Genomic DNA, 25,157 nt, shown 5'->3' with positions numbered 1-25,157 from the left:
GTATAGTCATAAGGGATTTGATTTAGGTCATACCTGAATGGTCTAGTGGTTTTCTCCACTTTCTTCAATTTCAGTCTGAATTTGGCATAAGGAGTTCGTGATCTGAGCCACAGTCGGTTCCCAGTCTTGTTTTTGCTGATTGTATAGAACTTCTCCATCTTTGCCTGCAAAGAATATAATCAATCTGATTTCAGTGTCTACCATCTGGTGATGTCCATGTGTAGAGTCTTCTCTTGTGTTGTTGGAAGAGGTTGTTCAGTTGCTGGCAAATGCTCTTGGCAAGTGCCAATTTGCAGGTGACAAAGCAAGTGTGGGTGACTCCTTGGCTATAGGGGTGGAAGATCAACAAGTCAAACCAAGTACTCAGTGTTACAGACTGAACACTTGTGCCCCCAAAATTTGTATGTTGAAACCCTACTCCCAATATGATAGTATTAAAAGGTCGGGCTGGTAGGGGTACAGTAAGTAGCCTACATATGAGTGAGTTTTGTTATGAGAGCACATTGGCAAGTCCAACCTGTCTGTAAGTCCAACAAAGTTAGCTGAGGTACCCAACTAACACAATTAACTATATAGTTCCATTAAGTGAAGTGAAGTGAAAGTCACTCGGTCGTGAATTCTCCAGGCCAGAATACTGGAGTGGGTAGCCTTTCCCTTCTCCAGGGAATCTTCCCAGCCCAGGGATCGAACTCAGGTCTCCCACATTGCAGATGGATTCTTTACCAGCTGAGCCACAAGGAAAACCCAAGAATACTGGAGGCTACTGGAGTAGCCTATCCCTTCTCCAGCGAATCTTCCCAACCCAGGGATGAAACTGCGATCTCCTGCATTACACACAGATTCTTTACCACCGGAGCTATCAGGGAAGCCCTTATGGTAGTTTTAAAATAGTGTTCATAAAAATAATACATTAAAAATAAACAAAAAATAAAGAAAATATTTTTAATCTTACAGTACAGTACCTTGAAAAGTACAATAGTACAGCACAACAGCTCCACACAGGGGTATGTTCACATCTTTGAAAGTTCAGAACTTAAGTTTCATATGTTGGGGACTTACTGTAGTAGAAATTAGATGAGGTTATGAAGGTGGGGCCCTTATTAGGAAATAGATGAGGTCATGAGTGTGGGATTAGGATTCGGAGAGAGCTTACTTGCTCCCTACTCTTTGCCACAGATGCATATAAAGAGCAGGCAGCCTCTGCAGCTTGGTCGAGGGTCCTCATTAGAACCCAGTCAGATTGGCACCCCAATCTGATGCCCACTGTCCAGAACAGTGAGAAATACTCTTTGTTTTCTATAAGCCACTAGGCTGTGGTATTTTTGGTACAGTAGCCCAAAGAGGCTAAGACACTCAGGGAATATAGAATAAATGGGTTGAGTGAGGATAGTGAGCTAAGAGGAGCTTCCCTGGTGGCTCAGATGGTAAAAGAGTCTGCCCATAATGCAGGAGACCTGGGTTCCATCCCTGAGTCGGGAAGATCTCCTGGGGAAGGGAATGGCAACCCACTCCAGTATTCTTGCCTGGAGAATCCCATGGACAGAAGAGCCTGGCGAGCTACAGTCCATGGGTCACAAAGAATTGGACATGACTGAGTGACTAACACACACACACAGTGAGCTAAGAGTCACAGGAAAGGTATATTTGAAGTGAAGTTCTAGGGAAATTGGGATGCAAAAAGTAAGCATTCTAACTGCTAGCTGGGGGAAATCTGCAGGCTGGGCTCTGCTGATATCCAAGCCCTGTGACTGATGGGACTTTCAGGCTGCACACCATGCTTCATGCATACCCTCCCCCCAAGAGCTGCACTTTTTCTGTTGTGCTGTGCAGTGAGGGATCTTAGTTCCCTCACCTGGGATTAAACCCCCACCCTTAACAGTCCTAAACACTGGATCTCATACTCAGTTACTTAGACACGTGTGACTATTTGTGCCCTTTGGACTGTAGCCCACAAGCCTCCTTTGCCCTGGGATTCTCTAGGCAAGAATACTGGAGTGGGTTGCCTTTTCCTCCTCCAGGAGATCTTACTAACCCAGAGATCGAACCTGTGTTTCCTGCATTGCAGTCAGATTCTTTATCCCTGAGCCATTGGGGAAGCTCCCTAAACACTGGACCGCCAAGGAATTCCCTTGATCCACACATTTTAAGAGGTGTTTTCCTGTGCAGGAGAAGAATTACTCATGGAGCTGCGATCCTCCTTTGGGGAAGCGAATGAGCATGCCCTGCCACCACTTAACTTCTCAAAGTCTTCGTTTCATCATCCACAAAAGAGGGGATAATAACAGCACCCACTTCACAGGGCTCTTGTGGGAATTAAATGAGTTGATTCTTGCAAAACTCTACAGCAATATCTAGCACAAGGGAGCGGTGCAGTAAGAGCGAGCCATTTCTACCTAACATGCCTTTGCTCTGTGTTCCAACTGGTTTGCACGGATGAACCCATTTAATCTTCACAACAACTCTGGAGATTAGTACCATGAGCCCCATTTTACAGATGGGAAAACTGAGGCCAAAAGAAGTTAAAGGAACTATCTAACACCAATATGTGTGTTAAGTGATGGAACCAAGCTTATACCCACATCATGACTCTTTGCCTCCACATATAGGGGCTCAATAAAGACTTCTTGGTATGAAAAGATGGGTTGCATGGAGGTGCGGTAAGCATGATGTGAAGAGAAACTGTAAATACATGGTCAACTCATAAAAGCAAGATTTTTTTCTCATGTTTAATAAAATCTTTACACAATGAGGCCCAACTTTTTAAAAACATAAGATCCAATAGATCCTAAGGACATTAAAGAGAAAAAAGGATTTACTGTAGGCCACCGTTAGTTGCAAGGTGTAGAAGGACACAGTTTGATTGATCTTTTTCCTGATGTGCCAACAACCACAGTGGGAGAAGGAACTGCGGTTTTAAAAGGCCACAGTCTATCATTGGTTCTTAAAGATCTGGAATGCTTCTCAGCATGTTTCTTCAACTTCCTCTTCTCAACCTGTTTTGAAGACTGTCTAATATCACAATAAACTGTGGAAAATTCTGAAAGAGATGGGGATACCAGACCACCTGACCTGCCTCTTGAGAAATTTGTATGCAGGTCAGGAAGCAACAGTTAGAACTGAGCATGGAACAATGGACTGGTTCCAAATAGGAAAAGGAGTACGTCAAGGCTGTATATTGTCACCCTGTTTATTTAACTTATATGCAGAGTACATCATGAGAAACGCTGGACTGGAAGAAACACAAGCTGGAATCAAGATTGCTGGGAGAAATATCAATAACCTCAGATATGCAGATGACACCACCCTTATGGCAGAAAGTGAAGAAGAACTAAAGAGCCTCTTGATGAAAGTGAAAGTGGAGAGTGAAAAAGTTGGCTTAAAGCTCAACATTCAGAATACGAAGATGATGGCATCCGGTCCCATCACTTCATGGGAAATAGATGGGGAAACAGTGGAAACAGTGTCAGACTTTATTTTTCTGGGCTCCAAAATCACTGCAGATGGTGATTGCAGCCATGAAATTAAAAGATGCTTACTCCTTGGAAGGAAAGTTATGACCAACCTAGATAGCATATTCAAAAGCAGAGACATTACTTTGTCAACAAAGTTTCGTCTAGTCAAGGCTATGGTTTTTCCTGTGGTCATGTATGGATGTGAGAGTTGGGCTGTGAAGAAGGCTGAGCGCCGAAGAATTGATGCTTTTGAACTGTGGTGTTGGAGAAGACTCTTGAGAGTCCCTTGGACCTCAAGGAGATCCAACCAGTCCATTCTGAAGGAGATCAGCCCTGGGATTTCTTTGGAAGGAATAATGCTAAAGCTGAAACTCCAGTACTTTGGCCACTTCATTCGAAGAGTTGACTCATTGGAAAAGACTCTGATGCTAGGAGGGATTGGGGGCAGGAGGAGAAGGGGATGACAGAGGATGAGATGGCTGGATGGCATCACTGACTCGATGGACCTGAGTCTGAGTGTACTCTGGGAGTTGGTGATGGACAGGGAGGCCTGGCGTGCTGCGATTCATGGGGTCGCAAAGAGTTGGACACGACTGAACGACTGATCTGATCTGATCTGAATGTGAAACTGTCCACTTCATGAATTTCTTATTTATATCAACCATTATCTCCTCACCCCACAAGTCCCCATTGTGCTTGCATGCCAAGTCTTTTGAGTCCTGTCCGGCTCTTTGCAACATCATGGACTGTAACCTGCAACCTCATGGACTGTAACCTGCCAGGATCCTCTGTCCGTGAGATTCTCCGGGCAAGAATACTGGAGTGGGTTACCATTTCTGCTCCACAAGGCACCATTGCACATTTGTAATTCATCTGTCCTAATTGCTTTGTTTACCATCTTTGTAAACTTGTTTATTTGAAAAATGTAGAAGAAGGGTCTCAGGTACAAATTAAACCAGCATATCTGTATATGAGGAATCGACAGTGGACAAATCCAACACTTGTTTTCCCTCGTAACTGGCTACTCAACTTCTTTCTACATCATTCTATGAGCCGTCTGTTGGTCCTGAATCCAAAATCCTTTTTGTCATGGTCATCTCATGCATTCTTTTTGACTACAAGGGAGTTTCCCCATGCTCTGCCGATGAGAGATGCTGTCGATAAAGACTAACTTCCCTGACATTTCTGAGCAGACTCTAGGAACTGGAGGTCAGTCGGTGAGTGGCAGTCTCCAGGGCCAGAAGGAAAGAAATATTTTTGTTTTAATAACAACTGGGGAAAGCCTGTTCTGTTCACAAAAATCATTATTGTTTTTACTACTATAAAATGCTCCCTTATGTAATAAGGGTGTGCGTGTGTGCTAAGTCACTTTGAATATGTAATAAGTAGGGAGCTTTAAAAAATCAGCTATGCAAAATGAGGGGATTGTGCTGTTAAGAGGAAAACGAAATGAAGAAGGCATTCTCAAAGCTCCCTGACCAGAATTTCCGAAGTTCCTGTTTCTCCATCCAAATCCATTCCAGTCCCAGAAGTTGTGTGCTATAGCATGAACATCCATGGACGATTCCCAGTCCTGTGGCTGGTGGGGACTCCAGATAACCGGTGTCCATCCTAGTAATGTCTCGGGAGGCTGGTTCACTTTTCAGCCTGATTCTGGGTGTTTGGTTACTATCCCCACACTCCCACATCCCTCCTCATCCTCCTTCCCTGTAAGAACTCCACCTCCCTCCTCTGTGATCTTGGGATTTTACTGATTAACAAATCAGAAATGATGTCTAACGGTTGCCTAGTGACTGTGTGCTAGACTGCGTACTCAGTGCTTCGTATATTGTTCACTGACTGGTCAGAACTGCTCTCTAAAATAGGTACTATCGTCCCCCTTGCTGGGGAAAGAAGCTGAGACTTGACCTCAGGAGTCTATCTCGGGTCTCCCAATGGGGAAGCAGCAATGCCTTGATTCTCTCTGTTCTGCCTGACTCCAAGGCTTCTTTCTGTTTCACACCAGTACCTCACAACTCCTTTGTATTCAAACCCCAAGGAGTCACATTCTCCCACATTTCTTGGACTTGAAAATCCCAGGACAGAAAGTGCTTCTCATCCTCTGGTTTCACTTTTCTTGTTACAGTCAGTTTTGCTTTCTAGAGTATTCAGCACTAGTACAATGGGTTTTTAGAACAGATAGGAGAGAAACCAACAGGAATATTTAAATTATCTTCCCCATCACTAAGAGTCTGTCTTAAGCATTCAAGTTTGTATCAAAGAAAGATTGGATAGTTTATATCAACCTCCCTGACCCTTTGGCCTCTGAAATGAGTACAGCTGAATATGCTCTGGTTTGAAAAACTGAAATGAACCCAATGGCTTCTTTTTCTCCTTTTCTTTCTTCTTTCCTACTTCTTTCTTTTTCTTGTTTGTTTTTGTCTTGTTTTGTTGTGATGATGTTCTGCTGTTTGGGATCTTGGTTCAGTTGATAAGCTGGTAAAAACTTGGCCCCTCTACCTAGGATCAGGCACATATATTTATTTACACATATTTTGGCTATGGTCTTAGGGATCTTAGTTCCTCAACCAAGGATTAAACCCAGGCCCATGACAGTGAAAACTCAGAGTCCTACTGGACCCCCAAGTCTGCCTTTTCCTAAAACATGGTCATTTAGACCCTAAGGACTCAACTAATGCAGAAAAAGAGTTTTACCAAAAGGTTATAGAAGAGCTTTGCATGTTGCCATGTGTCTTTTATACACTGTTTTTAAAGATTCCCCATGAGAATATAGAAAAGGAAATTCATGACCTCTCTTGTGACATTAGTTAAGCTTTAACCTTCAGGTTTTATGAAGAAAAAAAGTGTCACTGTTTCTAATCACTATGGTCACTTTAGTACAGCACGGATTGTAAAGCTCAGTTGTGTTTTAACTTTTCATTACTGTATTTTATTCCATTATATGATTACACAGTAGGAACATCAGTCAGTTCAGTTGCTTAGTTGTATCCGACTCTTTGCGATCCCATGGACTGCAGCATGCCAGGCTTCCCTGTCTATCACCAACTCCCGGAACCTATTCAAACTCATGTCCGTCTCATTGGTGATGCCATCCAACCATCTCATCCTCTGTCATCCCCTTCTCCTCCTGCCTTCAATCTTTCCCAGTATCAGAGTCTTTTCCAATGACTCAGTTCTTCGAATCAGGTGGCCAAAGTATTGGTGTTTCAGCTTCAGCATCAGTCCTTCCAATGAATATTCAGGACTGATTTCCTTTAAGATTGACTGGTTGGATCTCCTTGCAGTCCAAGGGACTCTCAAGAGTCTTTTCCAATGTCACAGTTCAAAAGCATCAATTCTTTGGCACTCAGCTTTCTTTATAGTCCAACTTTCACATCCATATGTGACTTCTGGCAAAACCATAGCTTTGACTAGACGGACCTTTGTTGGTAAAGTAATGTCTCTGCTTTTTAATATGCTGTCTAGGTTGGTCATAGCTTTTCTTCCAAGGAGCAAGTGTCTTTTAATTTCATGGCTGCAGTCACCATCTGCAGTGATTTTGCAGTAGGAACATATTACATATTTATCTGTTATACCTCTGATGAGCATTTAGACTGTTTTTATTTTAAGTTGTCATGAATAATGCTTCTGTGAAAGTCCCTGAGCACGTCCTCTGGTGCTTATATAGACACTTACTTGGGAAGGAACTTACTTTTATGGGACACTTATTTTGGAGGATGGGTGCATTCCTAGATGTGAAACTTATTTGTAAATGTTCCCTGACTTTAAATCTTGTTTAAACAAATAGCTTAGGTATGAAGATTATAGTGTGGTTTCTTCCCTTTTGGTGAAGAAAACAAATTCATTTATAAACAAAAATAATTTCAATTAGAATTTTCATGACAAAAAGCTAATCTGTAACCGAAATGTGGAACTATCGCAAGTACCACAGCAAAGCAAGTCTTTTCTGAGAGCGTCATCAGAAAGGCTTTTTGAAAAACGTCACGAGGAAGCCAAGTTAGCTTCCTTTAAAAGCAACTCTGAAGAATTCAAAGGACAGTAAGAGTTCTGTTTTATCTGAGGAAAGCAGAAGTGTCCAAATTGCCCTATTTCAGCATGAAAACAAAAAAAAAAAACACAATAAAAAGAAAGGAATCGACCGGACTTCACATTGTTTATGACTTTTTGACACCCTGCAATTTGCCATTTCCAAAGCTGCATTATGGTCAAATAAGTCATTTTGCTTTCTCGTAAAGGAGTCCTAGCTTTCCTTTAATGAAGAGGAAATAAAACAGTTATCCCACACTGAAGGCCTGGCGCGTACTACTCCACAGCCCTGAGAAATAGATTTCTGCAGGCTTGTGGGAAAGACTGCTGAAGACTCCTGGCCTCTTCATCATCCCTTTCTTCATCCCTGGCCTGTTCTGGTCCAGACACCTTCCCAGCATCACCTCATGAAAGGGAGCACCTGTGTGAGTGAGCACTGCTCCACTGTGTCCGCTGCAGGCCAGAAAGCTCTCAGTGCCCGTGATGAGTGCATTTCAGAGCGGGGCAAAGAGATACCTGAGCTGATCTGAGGCCTCTGAGGGGTCCTCAGTTCTGTTAATAAAGGACCGAAGCGGGACCACTGCACCTGGAGATGTTACATCTGGATCTGGGTCCCTGGGTCCAAGATGGTCTCCAGCAGTCAGGCCATCTGAGGCCACGGTCCCCAGCTTGTTCCCTCATCTCCAAGATACAGTCAGCCTCAGATGAACCTTATACTCCTCCCAGTTTTAAGAATTGCATCACTCTGTGCTTTTTGCTCCAACACTAATTTCAACTGAATTTCTTTAGTACCGTTATTGAATCTCTCCATTACACAAGGGAGATGCTATTAAGATTATCTTGTAAATGAATAACAGACATTTTCCAGTGAGCCCCATCACCACCAAACACTTTTTAACCAGCTTTGCTTCTTCATAAGAACTCTCTGTTTCATCCAACAGAAGAATGATTTTCCCTCCGTGACAGGGAACAAGCGATGGTTCACAAAACTAGGATGTTGGACACACATAGCCCAGTGTAGTGGTTACATCACTGACTCTGGAGCCAGAAGGCTTGGGCTCAGATTCTGACTCCACCATTAGACTGGCTGTGTGACTGTTAGTAAGTGACTCTCTGTTCCTAAGTTTCCCCATCTGTAAGACGAAAATGGAGAAATGATAACCATCTCATGGGATTATAGTGAGGATAAGTTCATATTTGTATGCACTTAGAACAATGCCTGTGTGTGTTAGTCACGTCAGTGGTGTCTGACTCTTTGTGATTCTATGGACTGTAGTCTGCCAGGCTCTTCTGTCCATGGAATTCTCTAGGCAAGAATACTTGATTGGGTAACCATTTCCTTCTCCAGGGGATCTTCCCAACCTAGGGACTGAACCCGGGTCTCCTGCATTGCAGGTGGATTCTTTACCATCTGAGCCACCAGGGAAGCCCAGTACAATGCCTGGCACAGGGCAAAGATTAAATGGGGGTGATATATAGAAACATAGGTACATTCAAAGATATAGAAAGAGAATAGATGGATGGATAGATAGACAAAGGATGGATCGATGGGAGAAAGAAAATGGAAAGATCAATTGATAATAGATAATAAATGGATGGATAGAAAATAGATAAAAGATGGATAGATGGGTGAATGGATGGATGGAAGGAATAAAAGAAATACGGATAGATAAGCAAGTAAACAAGCATAAGATCTAACTTAGAAACTAGAAATTCAAATTTGTAGCTGTGAAAGACCTGACTCACCCATAGTACATATATCTACCCCATTATGAATGTGAGTAAAAAGGAATATCATTAAATAACAATACAAGTACACAGTCTAAGTATGGGTTATGTTGTATAAAATAGTCTTCTAACAATTTGTGAGTCTAAGCATTTCCACCCACAGGATTAATAGCTTGGTGCTTATAGCACATGACAAAATCACTATAACCTCGATGCAAATCCAATAGAAAACAACAAACTCAGTAAATATTTAACGTTTAATTACTTTAAATTAATTAATTCAATTATTTAGTTTGTTGGCTGTCATTCTGTAATGATTTTTTATGTGTCCGTGAAATGACTGAGACATTGCCCCTTTCAAAAATGCTCAAGACATGGTGTCTTGAAGATCAATATTATTATCATTTTGTCCAAACACAGCTAGCGACCTTGAGAGTAAGTGGAAATCTGAACAGAGATGAGCAACCATAGAAAATAGAGGCGCATCATAAATTCAGTGAGGCAGGAGGACCAGCTTTATGGATGCAAGTCAGTGGTCACAAGTCTTTGATCCACAGTCACCAGGGAATCAGTAGCTGTACCTGGTGGAGGTGACAATCTCGTATATCTTGGCACATAGTAGAAATTCTGAAGATCTTTATTGCCTATGCTGCTGATCCTTTATGAGATTAGCTTCTGAGTTTTGTAGATATGAAATGGAGTAGCTGACAAATGTTATCCATTTTATGCAGTCCACCTCTGATCAAGTGTCACGGTCCAACGTCTTTCAAGATTCAGCCTTTTCATTGCTTTGAGATCTCTTCTCAAGGTCAAGGGGACATTTTATGAAGGAATGAATTACCCTTTGTTCTGGCATAACGTGGTTTTAATTTCCATTCATCCTAACAGGTGCGTTTTGGGGGATAGATGATACAGAGGTGCATAAGGGAGCCATTAATAAAACCCTGTATGCAAGACAGCAAAAGAGACACAGATGTATAGAACAGTCTTTTGGAATCTGTGGGAGAGGGAGAAAGGGGATGATTTGGGAGAATGGCATTAAAACATGTATAATATCATATAAGAAATGAATTGCCAGTCCAAGTTCGATGCAGGATACAGGAAGCTTGGGGCTGGTGCACTGAGATGACCCAGAGGGATGGTATGGGGAGTCAAGTGGGAGGGGGGTTCAGGATGGGGAACACGTGTACACCCGTGGCGGATGCATGTTGATGTATGGCAAAACCAATACAATATTGTAAAGTAAAAAAAAAAAAAAAAAAAAGATTCTCTTATATTGCCTTTAAGTATGGATATCAGCAAGTACATGAGTCTAACATCTTGCTGCTAATCATTAGTTTATACCCATTATCAGAATGTTCATGAGACACAGCTGAACCCATCTGGATCGATGAATACTTGGTTTTAAAGGGGGAATTCATATTAGCGAATTTTTGTGAACCATTTTTTTCAATTATTAAAGGAGATTATAAATTTAAATAAAAGTGAGATGCCATTTTTCACTTGTCATATTGCCAGGATTCAAAAGTTTTTGTCATACCATGTGGCTGACAGTGTCAGGAATCAGGCACTCTCTATTTTGGGGGGAATGTAAATTGGCACAAACTCTATGGTGGGTAAAAAAAAAATTTAATGTGCATGACCTTCAAGTCAGCAGTTCCACCTCTAGAAGTCTACACACACAAAATGTATTTTCATCTTGTCTTACCAATATATTGAAATCCCCATCAATAGGGTGCAGATTAATAAAATATTCCAGATAGTGAAGTACTATTTGCAATTGTGAATATTTGTGATAAATCTTCTATATACATATAACATACAAAAGTTGTGATATTTTACGCCTGAATATGATCAGAACATCTCCAGAAACATCTCCAACTGAATGGCTGTAGATATAAAAGAGACAAACTTTTAAACCTGTTCTCCTTTGTTTTAAATTTTGTGCCACCTGCATACATTACCAATATAAAAATCATTAACAAAAAGAGGTTCAAAAAACTGGAGCTCAGTCTTGTGCCTAGAAATCAGCTGTTCATTCTCAAGCACACACATAGGCAAGAGATTTCATCCTGGTGAGGAGCAGTAGTTCCCAGAGGGCACTGATGTTTCCAGAACACCTTTGCAAGGACTTGAGTCAACTAAGAAGTGAAATAAGATCGCCACACTCTCCCTTGGCCTGGCTTTGTCCTTTCTCTGCGCCCTTAAAATTGAATGCAAGTGTTTATTTCTGCTTCCCTTTTCTGCCTGGCCAATGCTGTCTTCCCTGGGTTGGCATTGAAACTGTGGGAGAGAATAAACACATGGAGAGGAAGACAGAGGATCTGCTTGCAGTGATTCACCTATGGGCTGTTTCTGCATATCTTTGGTCTGTGTTTTAGTAGCAGTGTGACGATGCACTGAAAATCAGAGATAGAATCACAGATGTTAAGAGCTGATCGTAGTTGACGTTCCTCTGGTTCCAGGAAGCACCAATCCCTGCCTGTAATAAACTCCTCACCAGTCTGTATCACAGAAAAAAATACAGACAACAGAGGGAGTTCTCCATCCAACTAAATGCCATCCACTTAAAATTCTGAGATTCTCTCTCTCCTATTTTTAGTATGTGTTAAAAATGTCTTTCCTTTAATACAGTCTCAGTGATGGCAGATGGGAACAGGCTAATTTTGTTATTTGTTCTTGTTAATGCCCCAACTTATCGTATAAGATACTGGCAGCCCTAGCTTGGTCCTCCAAATATTTAATTTGATGTACAAATTGTTGTGTTCTGTGACACCCATAGTCTAGAATCCCTTGTGTAGGCTCAGCCTGGATTTGGACACATGCAGAAACTGAGCCCAAAGAGGCTGTGAACCTCAGATCACAAATGGGAGACCCCAGGGTCACTGCTGCCTCAGCTGTACTTGAACAGCTCCAAGCAAGGTGAGAGGGAGCACTGACCTCCCTGGCAGCCTCATGGAAAGCTAGTTAGGGCAAATCCTGGCTGTTTGTGAAGCCATCCATGAGGTAAAGCACTCAGATCATTTAATCTCCATCTTTAGCCAAAGGTCCTAAAAAAGAGGGAGAAAAGTGATATTAACCATGGGGCTACCGTAAAAGCTTGAGACAAGACACGTAGCATGTGAAAAATTCCTACTCATGTAGTATATTAAATAACATACTTGAAAGAGCATGTGCTAACAAAATTCCCCCTCTTTTGTGCCCTGTGATCTTCGTGTGACCAGTGGGAACTCCTCTGACCACATTTAGGAAAAGATTTCATCTCACCCTAATCAGGGCACAGTGTGGTGTAGACGTCTCAGAGGAGAAGTGTAGCCAAAGACACCTGAATGCTTCAGGCTCTGTTTAAGCCAGAGGAAAATCAGTGGAGAATTCCTTCTGGCACCTGCATTGACAGGCGAGTCTCCCTATTATGAAATCACCCCCAGAATTGAAGTTGTTGCAGAAATGTCATCGCACCTCTAGTGGAATGAACCTTTCTCCTTTTAGGTCTGGCCTGAGTGAAAATGTCAGGGCCTGGTCTCTGGAGCAGGGCTGCCATCGTGAGATAAATCCAGGTCATTTTGTATTCTTCTCTCTTTGGGGTTAATACTCCAGCTAAACTTGAACAGGGATTTGTCAACTGCGTGAGAAACTCGGGTTTTCTATTGATTAGGGCTGTGAGTTATGGGTGGAGATCCACCCAAAGCCCAGGATCTGATCATCTTCCCCATACCCAATACTTCTTATGAAAATATTTATCTTGTTGTCTTGTGGAAACTTCATTTTTCTCAGTGATGAGATTATATCAGTCTCATGAGGGTTCAAAGCCAAGAGCCAGTCACAACTGCCATTTTTCATCCAGCTGCACTCAGAGTGCTCCTCCAAGTTCTGGGGATCAGGCGTGGAAAATGCAGGGCTCTCCTGGCTGAAGGATGGAGAATGCCAAGAACCAGTTCCTGGATGCTGACCATCTTGGAACTCTTTTTTTTTTTTTTTTCTCCTTAATATATAGTTGATTTACAATGTTGTGTTAGTTTCAGGTGTACAGCAATGTGATTCTATATATACATAGAGATATACCTATTCTTTTTCAAATTCTTTTCCCTTATAGATTATTATAAAATACTAAGTATAGTTCCCTGTGCTATATTATTTAACAAGAACCTGCTGTATAGCACAGGTTAATATAATTATATATAGATATATATTAACCCCAGACTCCTAATTATCCTTCCCCCTGCCTTCCCCTTTGGTAACCATAAGTTTGTTTTCTATGTCTGTGGGTCTATTTCTGTTTTGTAGATAAGTTCATTTGTATTCTTTTTAGATTCTACCTATAAGTGATATCATATGATATTTGTCTTCCTCTATCTGACTTACTTAGTGTGATATCTCTAGATCCATCCATGGTGCTGCAAATGGCATCATTTCATTCTTTTCTATGGCTGAGTAATATTCATTTAGCGTAACTATACCACTTCTTTATCCATTCATCTGTAAATAGACATTTAGGTTGCTTCCATGTCTTGGCTATTGTAAATAGTGCTGAGATGAATATTAGGATATATGTTTCTTTTTAAATTAGGGCTTTTCTCCAAATATATGCCCAGGAGTGGAAGTGTACGATCATATTGTAGTTCTATTATATTTTTAGCTTTCTAAGGAACCTCCATACTGTTCCCCATAGTGGTCATACTAATTTAAATTCCCACCAACAGTGTAGGAACGTTCCCTTTTCTCCTCACCCTCTCCAGCATTTATCATTTGTATACTTTTTGATGATGGCCATTCTGACTGTGTGAAGTGCTTCACTGTGAACTCTTAAGAGAGATACACTAACAGGAGGCCAGCCTGCCACAGTCAAAATAGCCATGTGGGCTGCTATAATAAAATACTATAGACCTGGTGTCTTTTAAGCAAGAGAAATTTATTTCTCACAGTTTTGGAAGCTGGAAATTCCAAGATCAAGGTGCCAGCAGATTCAGGGGCTGGTGAGAACCTGCTTCCTTGTTCACAGATGACCATCTTCTAGCTATAACCTCATGTGGCAGAAGGAAGAGACAAGGGAGCTCTCTGGGATTTCTTTTGTAAGGGCACTAATCCTATTCACGAGGTCTCCTCCCTCATGACCTAATCACCTCCCAGAGCCCATCACACTGGAGTCAGGTCTTCCACTTGTGGACATAATGAGGACACAAACATTCAGTTCATAGCGAGCAGTAACCATCCCATAGTTTGCATGCCCACAACTTCTTATTTTAGACTAGCTCAAAGCACTCTATTTAAATGTACTGGGTTCATTTTTAAAATATCCCTGGAAAACATGGAAATCTTTAAATCCTATGCCACTTGAAGAGATGAGAAAGAGTCATCAAAATGTCTGTAAAAGATTTGGAAGGATGAGGATCTTTGCTCCCACAACCTGCATTTGAACTCCAGAAAGCAAGGTGCCCTGAAAGGTATGGGTGGTGGAGTTGGAATGATTATCCTCGGCACATCCCAAGGTGTGCTGCAGGGGGTGAGCTTGGAATCTCTACAAGCTTCTTTTACTCCAAATGGTAGAGCAAGTGACAGGTGGCAGGACTGAAAGAAATCAGACAAATATTTATGTGTTCTCTCCATCATCAGCCCAGAGCACCAATGCATGTGCCTGACACGAGTTTCACTGCCTCTTGGTTTGGAAAGTCTTGAACTTCATCCTTGTGAACGACTAGAGGATACGGGTATGGGAGGCAGGGCCAGAGTTGGGTAGAGAGGACAGATGCGGAGAAACAGAGCCTTTGTATTTGCCAGAGAGGCTGCCAAAATTGAAAACGCTTGGTGAGTGGGGAAGACAAGGTTGCTTGTGTAAGCTATCTGACAAACGAAGTGAGGCAGACACTGGGGGCATGGGCTGCTGATAGAGGCCCCTGCCCTGAGCCATGGCAGTGCCAGCCTGCCACAGGCCCTGTACAGGCAAACCTTTAAATTAACATGTCTGTTCTCTGAGCGACAGCTGGAGCAGTCAGGCGAGCCTTTGTTACTAGACCCAGACAGGCAGCTGTCTGTAGGGCCATCAAAAGAGCCTGTTTTACTTAAGCATGCATATTCTTAAAATCCCTCTCTTTCTAGTTTTAAGGTAAGGCAGAAACTTGGCAGACAAGTACATCGATGTGAAAAAGTGAAAGTGTTAGTCATTCAGTCATGTCCGACTCTTTGCAACCCAGTCGACTGTAACCTGCCAGATTCCTCTGTCCACAGGATTTCCCTGGGAAGAACACTGGAGCAGGTAGAGATTCCCTTCTCCAGGTGATCCTCCCGACCCAGGGACTGAACACGAGTCTCCTGCATTGGCAGGCGGATGCTTTACCACAGTGCCAACTGGAAAGCCCCTTGCTTGCACACCATCGTACATAATAGAAACTGTCCGATATAACTTGAACCACCAGAGAACCTCACCTCTGCACAATGCTCAAGCTCTAGAAGTGGATGATTTGTTTCAAAGCTGCAGAATAACGTGGTTCTGTCTCAAAGACTGGTTTGCCATAGCTTCCCTGGAGAGGACTGAAGGGAGACTGGTTTCATGTCTGTTCAAGGAATCCTGCCAATCCGTCTTCCAAGGACTTTTCTTTCATCTAAGTCCTGTCACCAAAATACTGAGACTGCTGAAGGAGGTTTTTCATGGACTTTGGTAGAAGGAAATGGTCAGTGAGATTCAAAGAGAAAGAAACTCGAAATTTTAAAAAATACCCACCAATGTTATGATTTAAATGTGCAGAGCAGATTCTAGCATTTGCCTACTATATTAGATGTGTTGCTGATTAATTGTTCTCAATTGATGAGCTTCAACACAGTGGTGAGTGTCAGATCCTTCTCAGGTGGCCATGAGGCTTTGGTCAATGACTGAAGTGTATTTGTTTCCTTAATGAAATGTATACCATCACAGTGATGTCTGTGGGATGGTGTCAGGATCCTGAGCTGCCAATATTGAGACATTGGCTGCTACCTTCTCAAACCCAATGGTCTCTGGGCTCAGACCCCCAGGATCCATCACTGCCCCCAGCCACGCCCCTGCCACTTACCTCTGCAAACCCCATCTCAGGACATGTGCTCTACACCTCACTCATTCTTGTTCATTTCCCATGGGGTGGAAGTCATGTTCTTTCTTTTCTATCAGTGAACCCTCTCATCTCCCAAGTCCCAGAGTCAGTGCTCCTCAATAAGGAAGTACATCCTTTTTTCATATTCTCAAAAAAGGATACTATAAAACTGTATAAGCACATCTTGCCATGTCTTCTGTAGACCGTAAGTCTCAAAGAAAAAGCCATGTCTTTTTAAAAAAAATTATTATTAAAGTATAGTTGCTTTGCAACGCTGTGTTGGTTTCTACTGAACAACCAACTGAATCAGTTATATGTATACATATATCCCCTCTCTTTTGGATTACCTTCCCATTCAGGTCACCACAGAGCTCTGAGTAGAGGTCCCTGTGCTATACAGTAGGTTCTCATTAGTTATTTTAGACATAGTAGTGTATACATAGTAGTAGTCAATACTAACTCCCCCCAACTCACCCCACACCTCCCATCCCCCCTTGATATCCCTGTGTTTGTTCTCTATGTCTGTGTCTCTATTTCTGCATTGAAAATAAGTTCATCCATACTATTTTTCTAGATTTCACACATACGTTAATATAAGATATTGGTTTTTCTCTTTCTGACTTACTTCACTCTGTATGACAGTCTCTAGGTCCACCCACATCTCTGCAAATGACACAGTTTCACTTGTTTTTATGGCTGAGTAATAGTCCATTGTATATATGTATCACATCTTCTCTATCCATTCCTCTGTTGATGGACTTTTAGGCAGCTTCCTTGTCATAGCTACTGTAAATAGTGCTGCAATGAACCCTTGGGTGCATGTAGCTTTGAATTACGGTTTTCACCAGGTATATGCCCAGGGGTGGGATTGCTGGGTCATATGGTAGCTCTATTTTTCTCTCTTTAAGGAACCTCCATACTGTTTTCCACAGCGGCTGCACCAACTTACATTCCTACCAACAGCGTAGGAGAGTTCACACCCTCACACCCTTTTATCCACACCCTCCCTAGCATTTATTGTTTATAGACTTTTTGATGTGTCCATTCTGACCAGTGTGAGTGGTACACCATTGTCGTTTTGGTTTGCATTTCTCTAATAATTAGTGATGTCATCGTTTCATGTGTTTGAAAGAGCTGTGTCTTGATCTTCTTAGCAGTACAAGGACTCATCCCAATATCTGGCCCAGTTGCTGAATAAATACTTGTTAAAAGCTTGTGTGAATAAGTGAACAAATAAGCATCCATACTTAATATAAGCATCAATGAAACTTCTCCATAGATATGGCCTTTCCAGTAGTCATGTATGGATGTGATAGTTGGACCATAAAGAAGACTGAAAGCGAAGAATTAATGCTTTTGAACTGTAGTGTTGGAGAATACTCTTGAGAGTCCCTTGTACTGCAAGGAGATCCAACCAGTCAATTCCTGAATATTCATTAAAAGGACTGATTCTGAAGCTGAAGCTCCAATACTTTGGCCACCTGATTCGAAGAGCTGACTCACTGGAAAAGATCCTGATGCCGGGAAAGTTGAAGGCAGGAGGAGAAGGGGATGACAGAGGACGAGATGGTTGGATGGCATCACTGACTCAATGGACATGCATTTGAGCAAACTCTAGGAGATAGTGAAGGACAGGGAAGCCTGGCGTGCTGCTTTCCATGGGTTTACAAAGAGTCAGACACAGCTGACCAACTGAACAAACAAACATAGTTACCAAAAATGTGTATCAATTAGAGTTACTACCTCATATGCGTGACATCCACAATTCACTACCAGTCTCCTTATTCTCCCTTCATACTAACTCTCTTCCAGTCCATTTTTCCCCTTTGGAAACTGTTAAGGCAGCTTTGGAGAAGGCAATGGCACCCCACTCCAGTACTCTTGCCTGGAAAATCCCATGGACAGAGGAGCCTGGAAGGCTGCAGTCCATGGGGTCACTGAGGGTCAGACATGACTGAGCAACTTCACTTTCACTTTTCACTTTCACGCCTTGGAGAAGGAAATGGCAACCCACTCCAGTGTTCTTGCCTGGAGAATCCCAGGGACGGGGGAGCCTGGTGGGCTGCCATTTATGGGGTCGCACAGAGTCAGACACGACTAAAGCGACTTAGCAGCAGCAGCAGCAGCAAGGCAGCTTTACTCCTAAAAGCAGGATGTTTTTGATACATCGTTCTTAGAGCTCTAGCTCAAGAATATAAATTACTCACACTCCAAATTATGCACAGTTTCTTGTCCCTGAAGTTTGCTGTGTATATTTTAAGAGAAGCCATGTCTTGGGTTGCCTTTAAAATCATGTAAAGTCGTTGCTGAGACTGGGAGATAGACTGCCTTAAATGAGAAATATTAACTGTTCTCCATAGGCTGATCCCTGTCTATCCCAGGAAGAGGATTAAAGAAATACACAAGTATATCTTTTATGAAATCCCAGATTTTTTAAATACTTTGTCCAAATTGAATTCTAAAGGCAAGGGGCTCAAGAAAACCTGATTTTGAAAGCTCTCTGGAGCGTCTCAGGAGACCAGAACAGTATTACATTTGTGCATACACCTCACCTCTCCTACAGTCTCCAGGTTATAAGGCCAACAGGTCACTCTTAGATGTGGTGAGAGCAGGTACCTGGCATTTTGGGTTCCTTCAGGGCAGGTAGAGTTTTAACTCTACCTGTTTAAAAAATGCAGCTACATGGCAGGACTTCTGCTGGTGCTGAGTCTTGGTGGCTGACATCGTTTGCTCTGGTACTTGCCTGCATTGCAGACATGGGAAACACATTAGCTCATAGGGAGGTCTGTGAATATGAGTTCACCCATCAGGGAAATATATTTTCTGTACAGTCTTGGCTATTAGAGCCATTCATCACAATACCGTCGCCCCCTCCATGGTGCCTTTGTCTAACAAGAGATGCTTGTCATGAAACCCACTCTAATTCCCCTATTAGAGGCCTGAAAACAGAATCAAAACTATAATTCAGAGAACATTTATGTACAATTTATGACTGACTGTCAAGCTCAACTACTCTGACAGACTCGCAATCTGCTTTATAAATAACATGATGCTTTGTATCAGTTCTTTTCTTGGTGCTTTGTTTTATGCTTGCTTTGCTTAGATGTTATATGCCGAGTAAAGTGGGTCTATACCTCCTTTGGGAAAATGAAAATTCATGGGAAGGTACTAAATTGGAGAGTTTCAGCTGTTCCCACTTTAAAGAGCTCATGAGAAGGGGACGAGTTTTATTATAAACCAGAGAGTTTCATATTTTTGTTCCCTTCTCCAATGCATGTAGGCCACCTTCTCCTTTGGCATCAATATTAACTGTTAAGTGGTCATACTTGTTTGGAGTCAGAAGCTGGAATTTGCATGGATTGTTCAGCAATTATTTAAGGAACAGAACAGAACTCAGTAGACCAAGGCTGTTTTTGTTATAGGACAGTAACAGGATGGGTGGCATCTGTACCACTGTAGGCTTGACAACCAAGTGTTCCTGAGAGATTTACTCAGGCCTGAAAAATTGTCCAAAGCAGTGGTCTTTCTTAAGATACAAGATTTTAGCCCTGAAAGGGAAAGGAATTCTGACACAAGATAAAACCTAGATGAACCTTGAAAACATGATGTTACCGAAAGGACAAATATTGTATGATTCCATTTACATGACGTACCAAGCCATCAAATCCATAGAGACAGAAAGCAGAATGGGGGCTGCCAGGAGCTGGGGTGGTGGGGAGTTACAGTTTAATAGGTATAGAGATTGAGTCCTACAAGATGAAAAAGTTCTGGAGGTGGGTTGCACAACCATGTGAATGTCCTTAAAACTGCTGAACTAGCCACTTCAATATAGTCAGTTCAATTCAGTCGCTCAGTTGTGTCCGACTCTTTGCGACCCCATGGACTGCAGCATGCTAGGACTCCCTGTCCATCACCAACTCCAGGAGTTTACCCAGATTCATGTCCATTGAGTTGGTGATGCCATCTAACTATCTCAACCTCTGTTGTCCCCTTCTCCTCCTGCCTTCAATCTTTCCCAGCATCAGGGTCTTTTCCAATGAGTCAGCTCTTCACATCAGGTGGCCAAAATATTGGAGTTTCAGCTTCAACATCAGTCCTTCCAATGAACATCCAGGGCTGATCTCCTTTAGGATGGACTGGTTGGATCTCCTTGCAGGCCAAGGGACTCTCAAGTCTCCAACACCACAGTTCAAAAGTGTCAATTCTTCAGCTCTCTGCTTTCTTTATAGTCCAACTCTCACATCCATACACGACCACTGGAAAAACCATAGACTTGACTAGACAGAACTTTGTTGACAAAGTATTATCTCTGCTTTTTAATATGCTGTCTATGTTGGTCATAACTTTCCTTCCAAGTATTAAGTGTCTTAATTTCATGGCTGCAATCACCATCTCCAGTGATTTTGGAGCCCATAAAAATAAAGTCAGACACTGTTTCCCCATCTATTTGCCCATGAAGTGATGGGACTGGATGCCATGATCTTCGTTTTCTGAATGCTGAGCTTTAAGCCAGCTTTTTCACTCTCCTCTTTCACTTTCATCAAGAGGCTTTTTAGTTCCTCTTCACTTTCTGCCATAAGGGTGGTGTCATCTGCATATCTGAGGTTATTGATATTTCTCCCGGCAATCTTGATTCTAGCTTGTGCTTCTCCCAGCCCAGCATTTCTCATGATGTACTCTGCATATAAGTTAAATAAGCAGGGTGACAATATACAGCCTTGACGTACTCCTTTTCCTATTTGCAACCAGTCTGTTGTTCCATGTCCAGTTCTAACTGTTGCTTCCTGACCTGCATACAAGTTTCTCAAGAGGCAGATCAGGTGCTCTGGTATTCCCATCTCTTTCAGAATTTCCACAGTTTATTGTGATCCACACAGTCAAAGGCTTTGGCATAGTCAATAAAACAGAAATAGATGTTTTTCTGGAACTCTCTTCCTTTTTTCATGATCCAGCGGATGTTGGTAATTTGATCTCTGGTTCCTCTGCCTTTTCTAAAACCAGCTTGAACATCTGGAAGTTCATGGTTCACATATTGCTGAAGCCTGGCTTGGAGAATTTCGAGCATTACTTTACTAGCGTATGAGATGAGTGCAATTGTGCAGTAGTTTGAGCATTCTTTGGCATTGCCTTTCTTTGGGATTGGAATGAAAACTGACCTTTTCCAGTCCTGTGGCCACTGCTGAGTTTTCCATATTTGCTGGCATATTGAGTGCAGCACTTTCACGGCATCATCTTTTAGGATTTGAAATAGCTCCACTGGAATTCCATCACCTCCACTAGCTTTGTTCGTAGTGATGCTTCCTAAGGCCCACTTGATTTCACATTCCAGGATGTCTGGCTCTAGGTGAGTGAGCACACCATCATGATTATCCGGGTTGTGAAGATATTTTTTGTATAGTTCTTCTGTGTATTCTTGCCACCTGTTCTTAATATCTTCTGCTTCCGTTAGGTCCCTACCATTTCTGTCCTTTACTGAGCCAACTTTGGGTGAAATGTTTCCTTGGTATCTAATTTTCTTGAAGAGATCTCTAGTCTTTCCTATTCTATTGTTTCCCTCTATTTCTTTGCATTGATCGCTGAGGAAGGCTTGCTGGTTAATTTCATGCTATGCTATTTTACCACAGTTAAAACATTTTAGGTAAAAACAAGAAGAAGCAAACTTTGGAGGCAGAAAAGAAGAAATGGCCTTTGCAAGATTGAGTGGATAGTCTTTCACTGGCAGAAGCTTGAGGAGTTGACGCAAAGAGATTCAATTTTTTTCCTTGATGTTTATCTACTCTTACAGAGGAGGGGGTGGGGAGGACGCAGGACGGGGGTGAGTCTAAGGATCTAATAATATTCTGAGGAAAAATGTCGTTTCCTTGTTTTTCACAAGACTATGTGCTTTTCTGTCATCATGTACAGAACAAGGTCTGATGGGGGTTTTACAAAGAACCATTGATGGTGTGTCTGTGTGAATTGCCCCGGCATCGGTCACAGCCAACTTCGGCGGGACCCACTGCCCCCGCTCTACAATACGCTCCAGTGTGTTTGGCCGTTTATGAAAGGTCACAAGTGAACTGAGAAATGGGCTGGAGTCAAAAACATGTGGCCCTATAAATATCAGAGCCAGACGGTTTAGTCCATTTCTTCCCCACTCTCCCTACTCACCCCATCTTGCTTTCTCGCTCTCTCTCTCACCCACTGTCGGGATTTCCCTGCCTTTCCTACGGCACCTCAGACCCTGAAGTTATCAAGAGCCAGGATTCTTCACTGCGTGACATCATTTTATATCCAGACTGGTTCCACAGAACCCTTAATACAGCTTCCTTTTTTTCCCCCAATCCTTTATGATTTCTGGCTACAAAGCTCTACCTGGACAGTCTGCAATGCTCTGTTCTCTTTTGAGAGTTTCTACTTCCCATTAGTGGCGATTCTGCCTTGTCATTAAATTTGTCACCAAATTTTCCGAGCGGAGGAGTGTACAGGTTTGGGCCGTCAGGGGGGACCAGATCACCCAGCGGATCGTCCGTTATGACTTTAGCTGCCAAACTGGAGGACTTTGAGGTGACACTGGAACACCTGCTCATGGATGTGTTTGTAAGTAAAAGCAGACCCTCCCTATGCCACCCCCAGGGTCTTCGTGTCCCCATCACTGGGTCTGAGTCTCTTCCACAATCATCCAATCCTTCCTGTGCTCTTGTTAATTTCTTCCTCCTGTGCCTCTAGGGGGAGAAAACCATAAAGTCACTAAATGCCTGAGCTGTGCAGATTGGTCTATATGGATTACAAAGCAGAGTAGCGGCTTTTTAAACCAAATAACTTGCACAAGTAGGAATGAATGAGATGAAGAAATAAAAAGCGTTTGCCAGAAGAGACCAAAGCAGCTTCAAAAGGCATTGCCGAGGAAAATCAAATTCGTTTGTAAAGGGAAGCAATCCCTCTAGAAAAAAGGGGAGGGTTGCCTGAAAAGTGTGTAGTTTGCTGATGAAGGATGCAGAGGGCAGGGCAGCGTGAAGCCCCCTCTCCAATGCCTGGATCCCTGCCTCTTTCCTCTTTCATAGGTATCAGGTTACTAAGACTTCCTCAGGAGTTGATTTTATAGGGAAGGCTGTTTGAATGATCCTCTCTTTTAAAGAAAAAGCACTTGACAGGGACAACTTCTGTACTGTGATAAGCTCAGAAACACAGTCTTTGAAAACCCTCGGCGTTTGTAACAACCTAAGCAGTGTTGCTGTGCCACACTGGCCACAGTCTTTCTCAGTCTTTCCTGGGGGTTTTCTGTCAATGATAGGGTCTGTCTGCTTGGTGGGGGTTTAGGAAACTCCAGACTGTGTGAAACATGCAGGTGGTTACCTTCCAAGAACAACGCTGTCTCTGCCCTGGGAAAAGGCAGCTGGAGTGCATTTGGAGGACAAGCCATCCTGCCTCTCAAATCTGGAAAAGGCTTTCGGAAGGTTGGCTCTTTCTGTACTCTGCATCACTGAAGCCCTTTCAGGAACCTTTCGGGGAATGGTGTGTTTTGGCAGATGTGAGAGTCTGGGGCTTTTTCTCTTTATTAATTTATAATTTGTCTTCAAATTGAGGCAACATGATGCTGGCAGGATTCCCAGAAGGAATCAACTTTTCCAGGGCTGGGAAACGGGATCTCAGGGATTCACAGTCACTCTGGCCATAGGGCCAGGAAATTACGCCCTAAGGAGGAGAGTTGTCAAGAACTGAGAGGGTCCTTCTGGGTTTCCAGTGATGGGAGACCCACAGCTAGCATCCTTACTTTATCTGAAGTAGAAAGAGATGGAATGGCAGGATGAGAGGGTTTCTCTAATGGCTGATATCCTCTATCCAGCCACCACTGCCTGCCACAGTGGGGCTGGTGGCCGGTGGCCATAGGGTCTTGCGTGGGACGGTCTGTGGTATATCAAAGAGTTGATGTGAGTTTAGTTTGAGGGGGTACAAAATTAACCAAGGAGTTGTTTTCTCTAAATACCACCAAGTCATTAATATATCACCCTTCTCTCCTTAACCACCTGTACCCCTATGCTCTTTTACCAATGCTTCCATCTCCACTGTCTTGTTTGGAAGGTCCTAGAAAGGATTGCTGTCACACCCTCCATCCTTTTCAAGAAATGCAACCCATAATTTCATGGCCCCAGTTTAGGTCCTCACTACTCTCACTTGGGCTAAGCATCTAATTATCCTCCTGTTGTATCCAGTGTTTCTCCTCCAGTTAATCCTACCATTATCATCTCCAGATCAATCTCCTGACACTCTATTTTTTAATTCATAAAAAATAAATTTACACTAGTTTTAGATTCACAGCACAACTGAGCAAAACGTATAAAGATTTCCCATATACCCCTGTCCCCACACACTCACAACACCCCATGCTACAGATATCCTCAATAAGAGTAGTACATTTGCTACAATTGATGAACCTACCCTGACACATCATTATCCCTAAAAGTCAATATTTCACATTAAGGGTTACTCTTGGTGTTGTCTGAACAAATGTGTAATAATGTGTATCCACCATTACTGTATCACACAAGGTAGTTTCACTGCCCTAAAAGTCCTCTGTTCTGCATCTGTTCCTACATCTCTCTCCCCTAATGCCTAGCAACTAATAATCTTTTTATTGACTCCATAGTTTTGCCTTTTCCAGAATGCCATATAGTTGGAATCATAAATATATAGCTTGGCTTCTTTCACTTAGCAATATGAATTTAGGCGTGTGTGCTCAGTCATGTCCAACTCTTCGAGACCCCATTGACTGTAGCCTTCCAGGCTCCATGGGATTCCCCAGGCAAGAATACTGGAGTGGGTAGCCATTTCCTCTTCCAGGGAGATCTTCCCAATCCAGAGATCAAACCCAAGTCTCCTACATCTCCTGCATTGGCAAGTGAATTCTTTT

At 42.6% G+C, this 25,157-nt stretch overlaps 1 protein-coding gene across 4 annotated transcripts in view; it reads left to right on the top strand.

The window, feature by feature from the left end:
* The window catches only part of FRMD4A (FERM domain containing 4A), an 849,800-nt gene that overhangs the window by 435,562 nt on the left and 389,081 nt on the right, over nt 1-25,157 (top strand). The window contains exon 1 of one of the 4 annotated variants that reach the window (XM_059892526.1): nt 22,399-22,846. The exons of the other annotated variants lie outside the window; for them this stretch is intronic. Coding sequence (XP_059748509.1) covers nt 22,781-22,846 — 66 coding nt within the window. The 5' untranslated portion in view covers nt 22,399-22,780. Of the gene's footprint in view, nt 1-22,398; nt 22,847-25,157 lie in introns of those variants that run through there. 4 annotated transcript variants of the gene reach the window in all.

The sequence above is a fragment of the Bos taurus genome, chromosome 13 (genome assembly GCF_002263795.3).
Source record: "Bos taurus isolate L1 Dominette 01449 registration number 42190680 breed Hereford chromosome 13, ARS-UCD2.0, whole genome shotgun sequence".
NCBI classification, from domain to species: domain Eukaryota; kingdom Metazoa; phylum Chordata; class Mammalia; order Artiodactyla; family Bovidae; genus Bos; species Bos taurus.
This window is presented reverse-complemented; position numbering and strand designations above follow the sequence as displayed.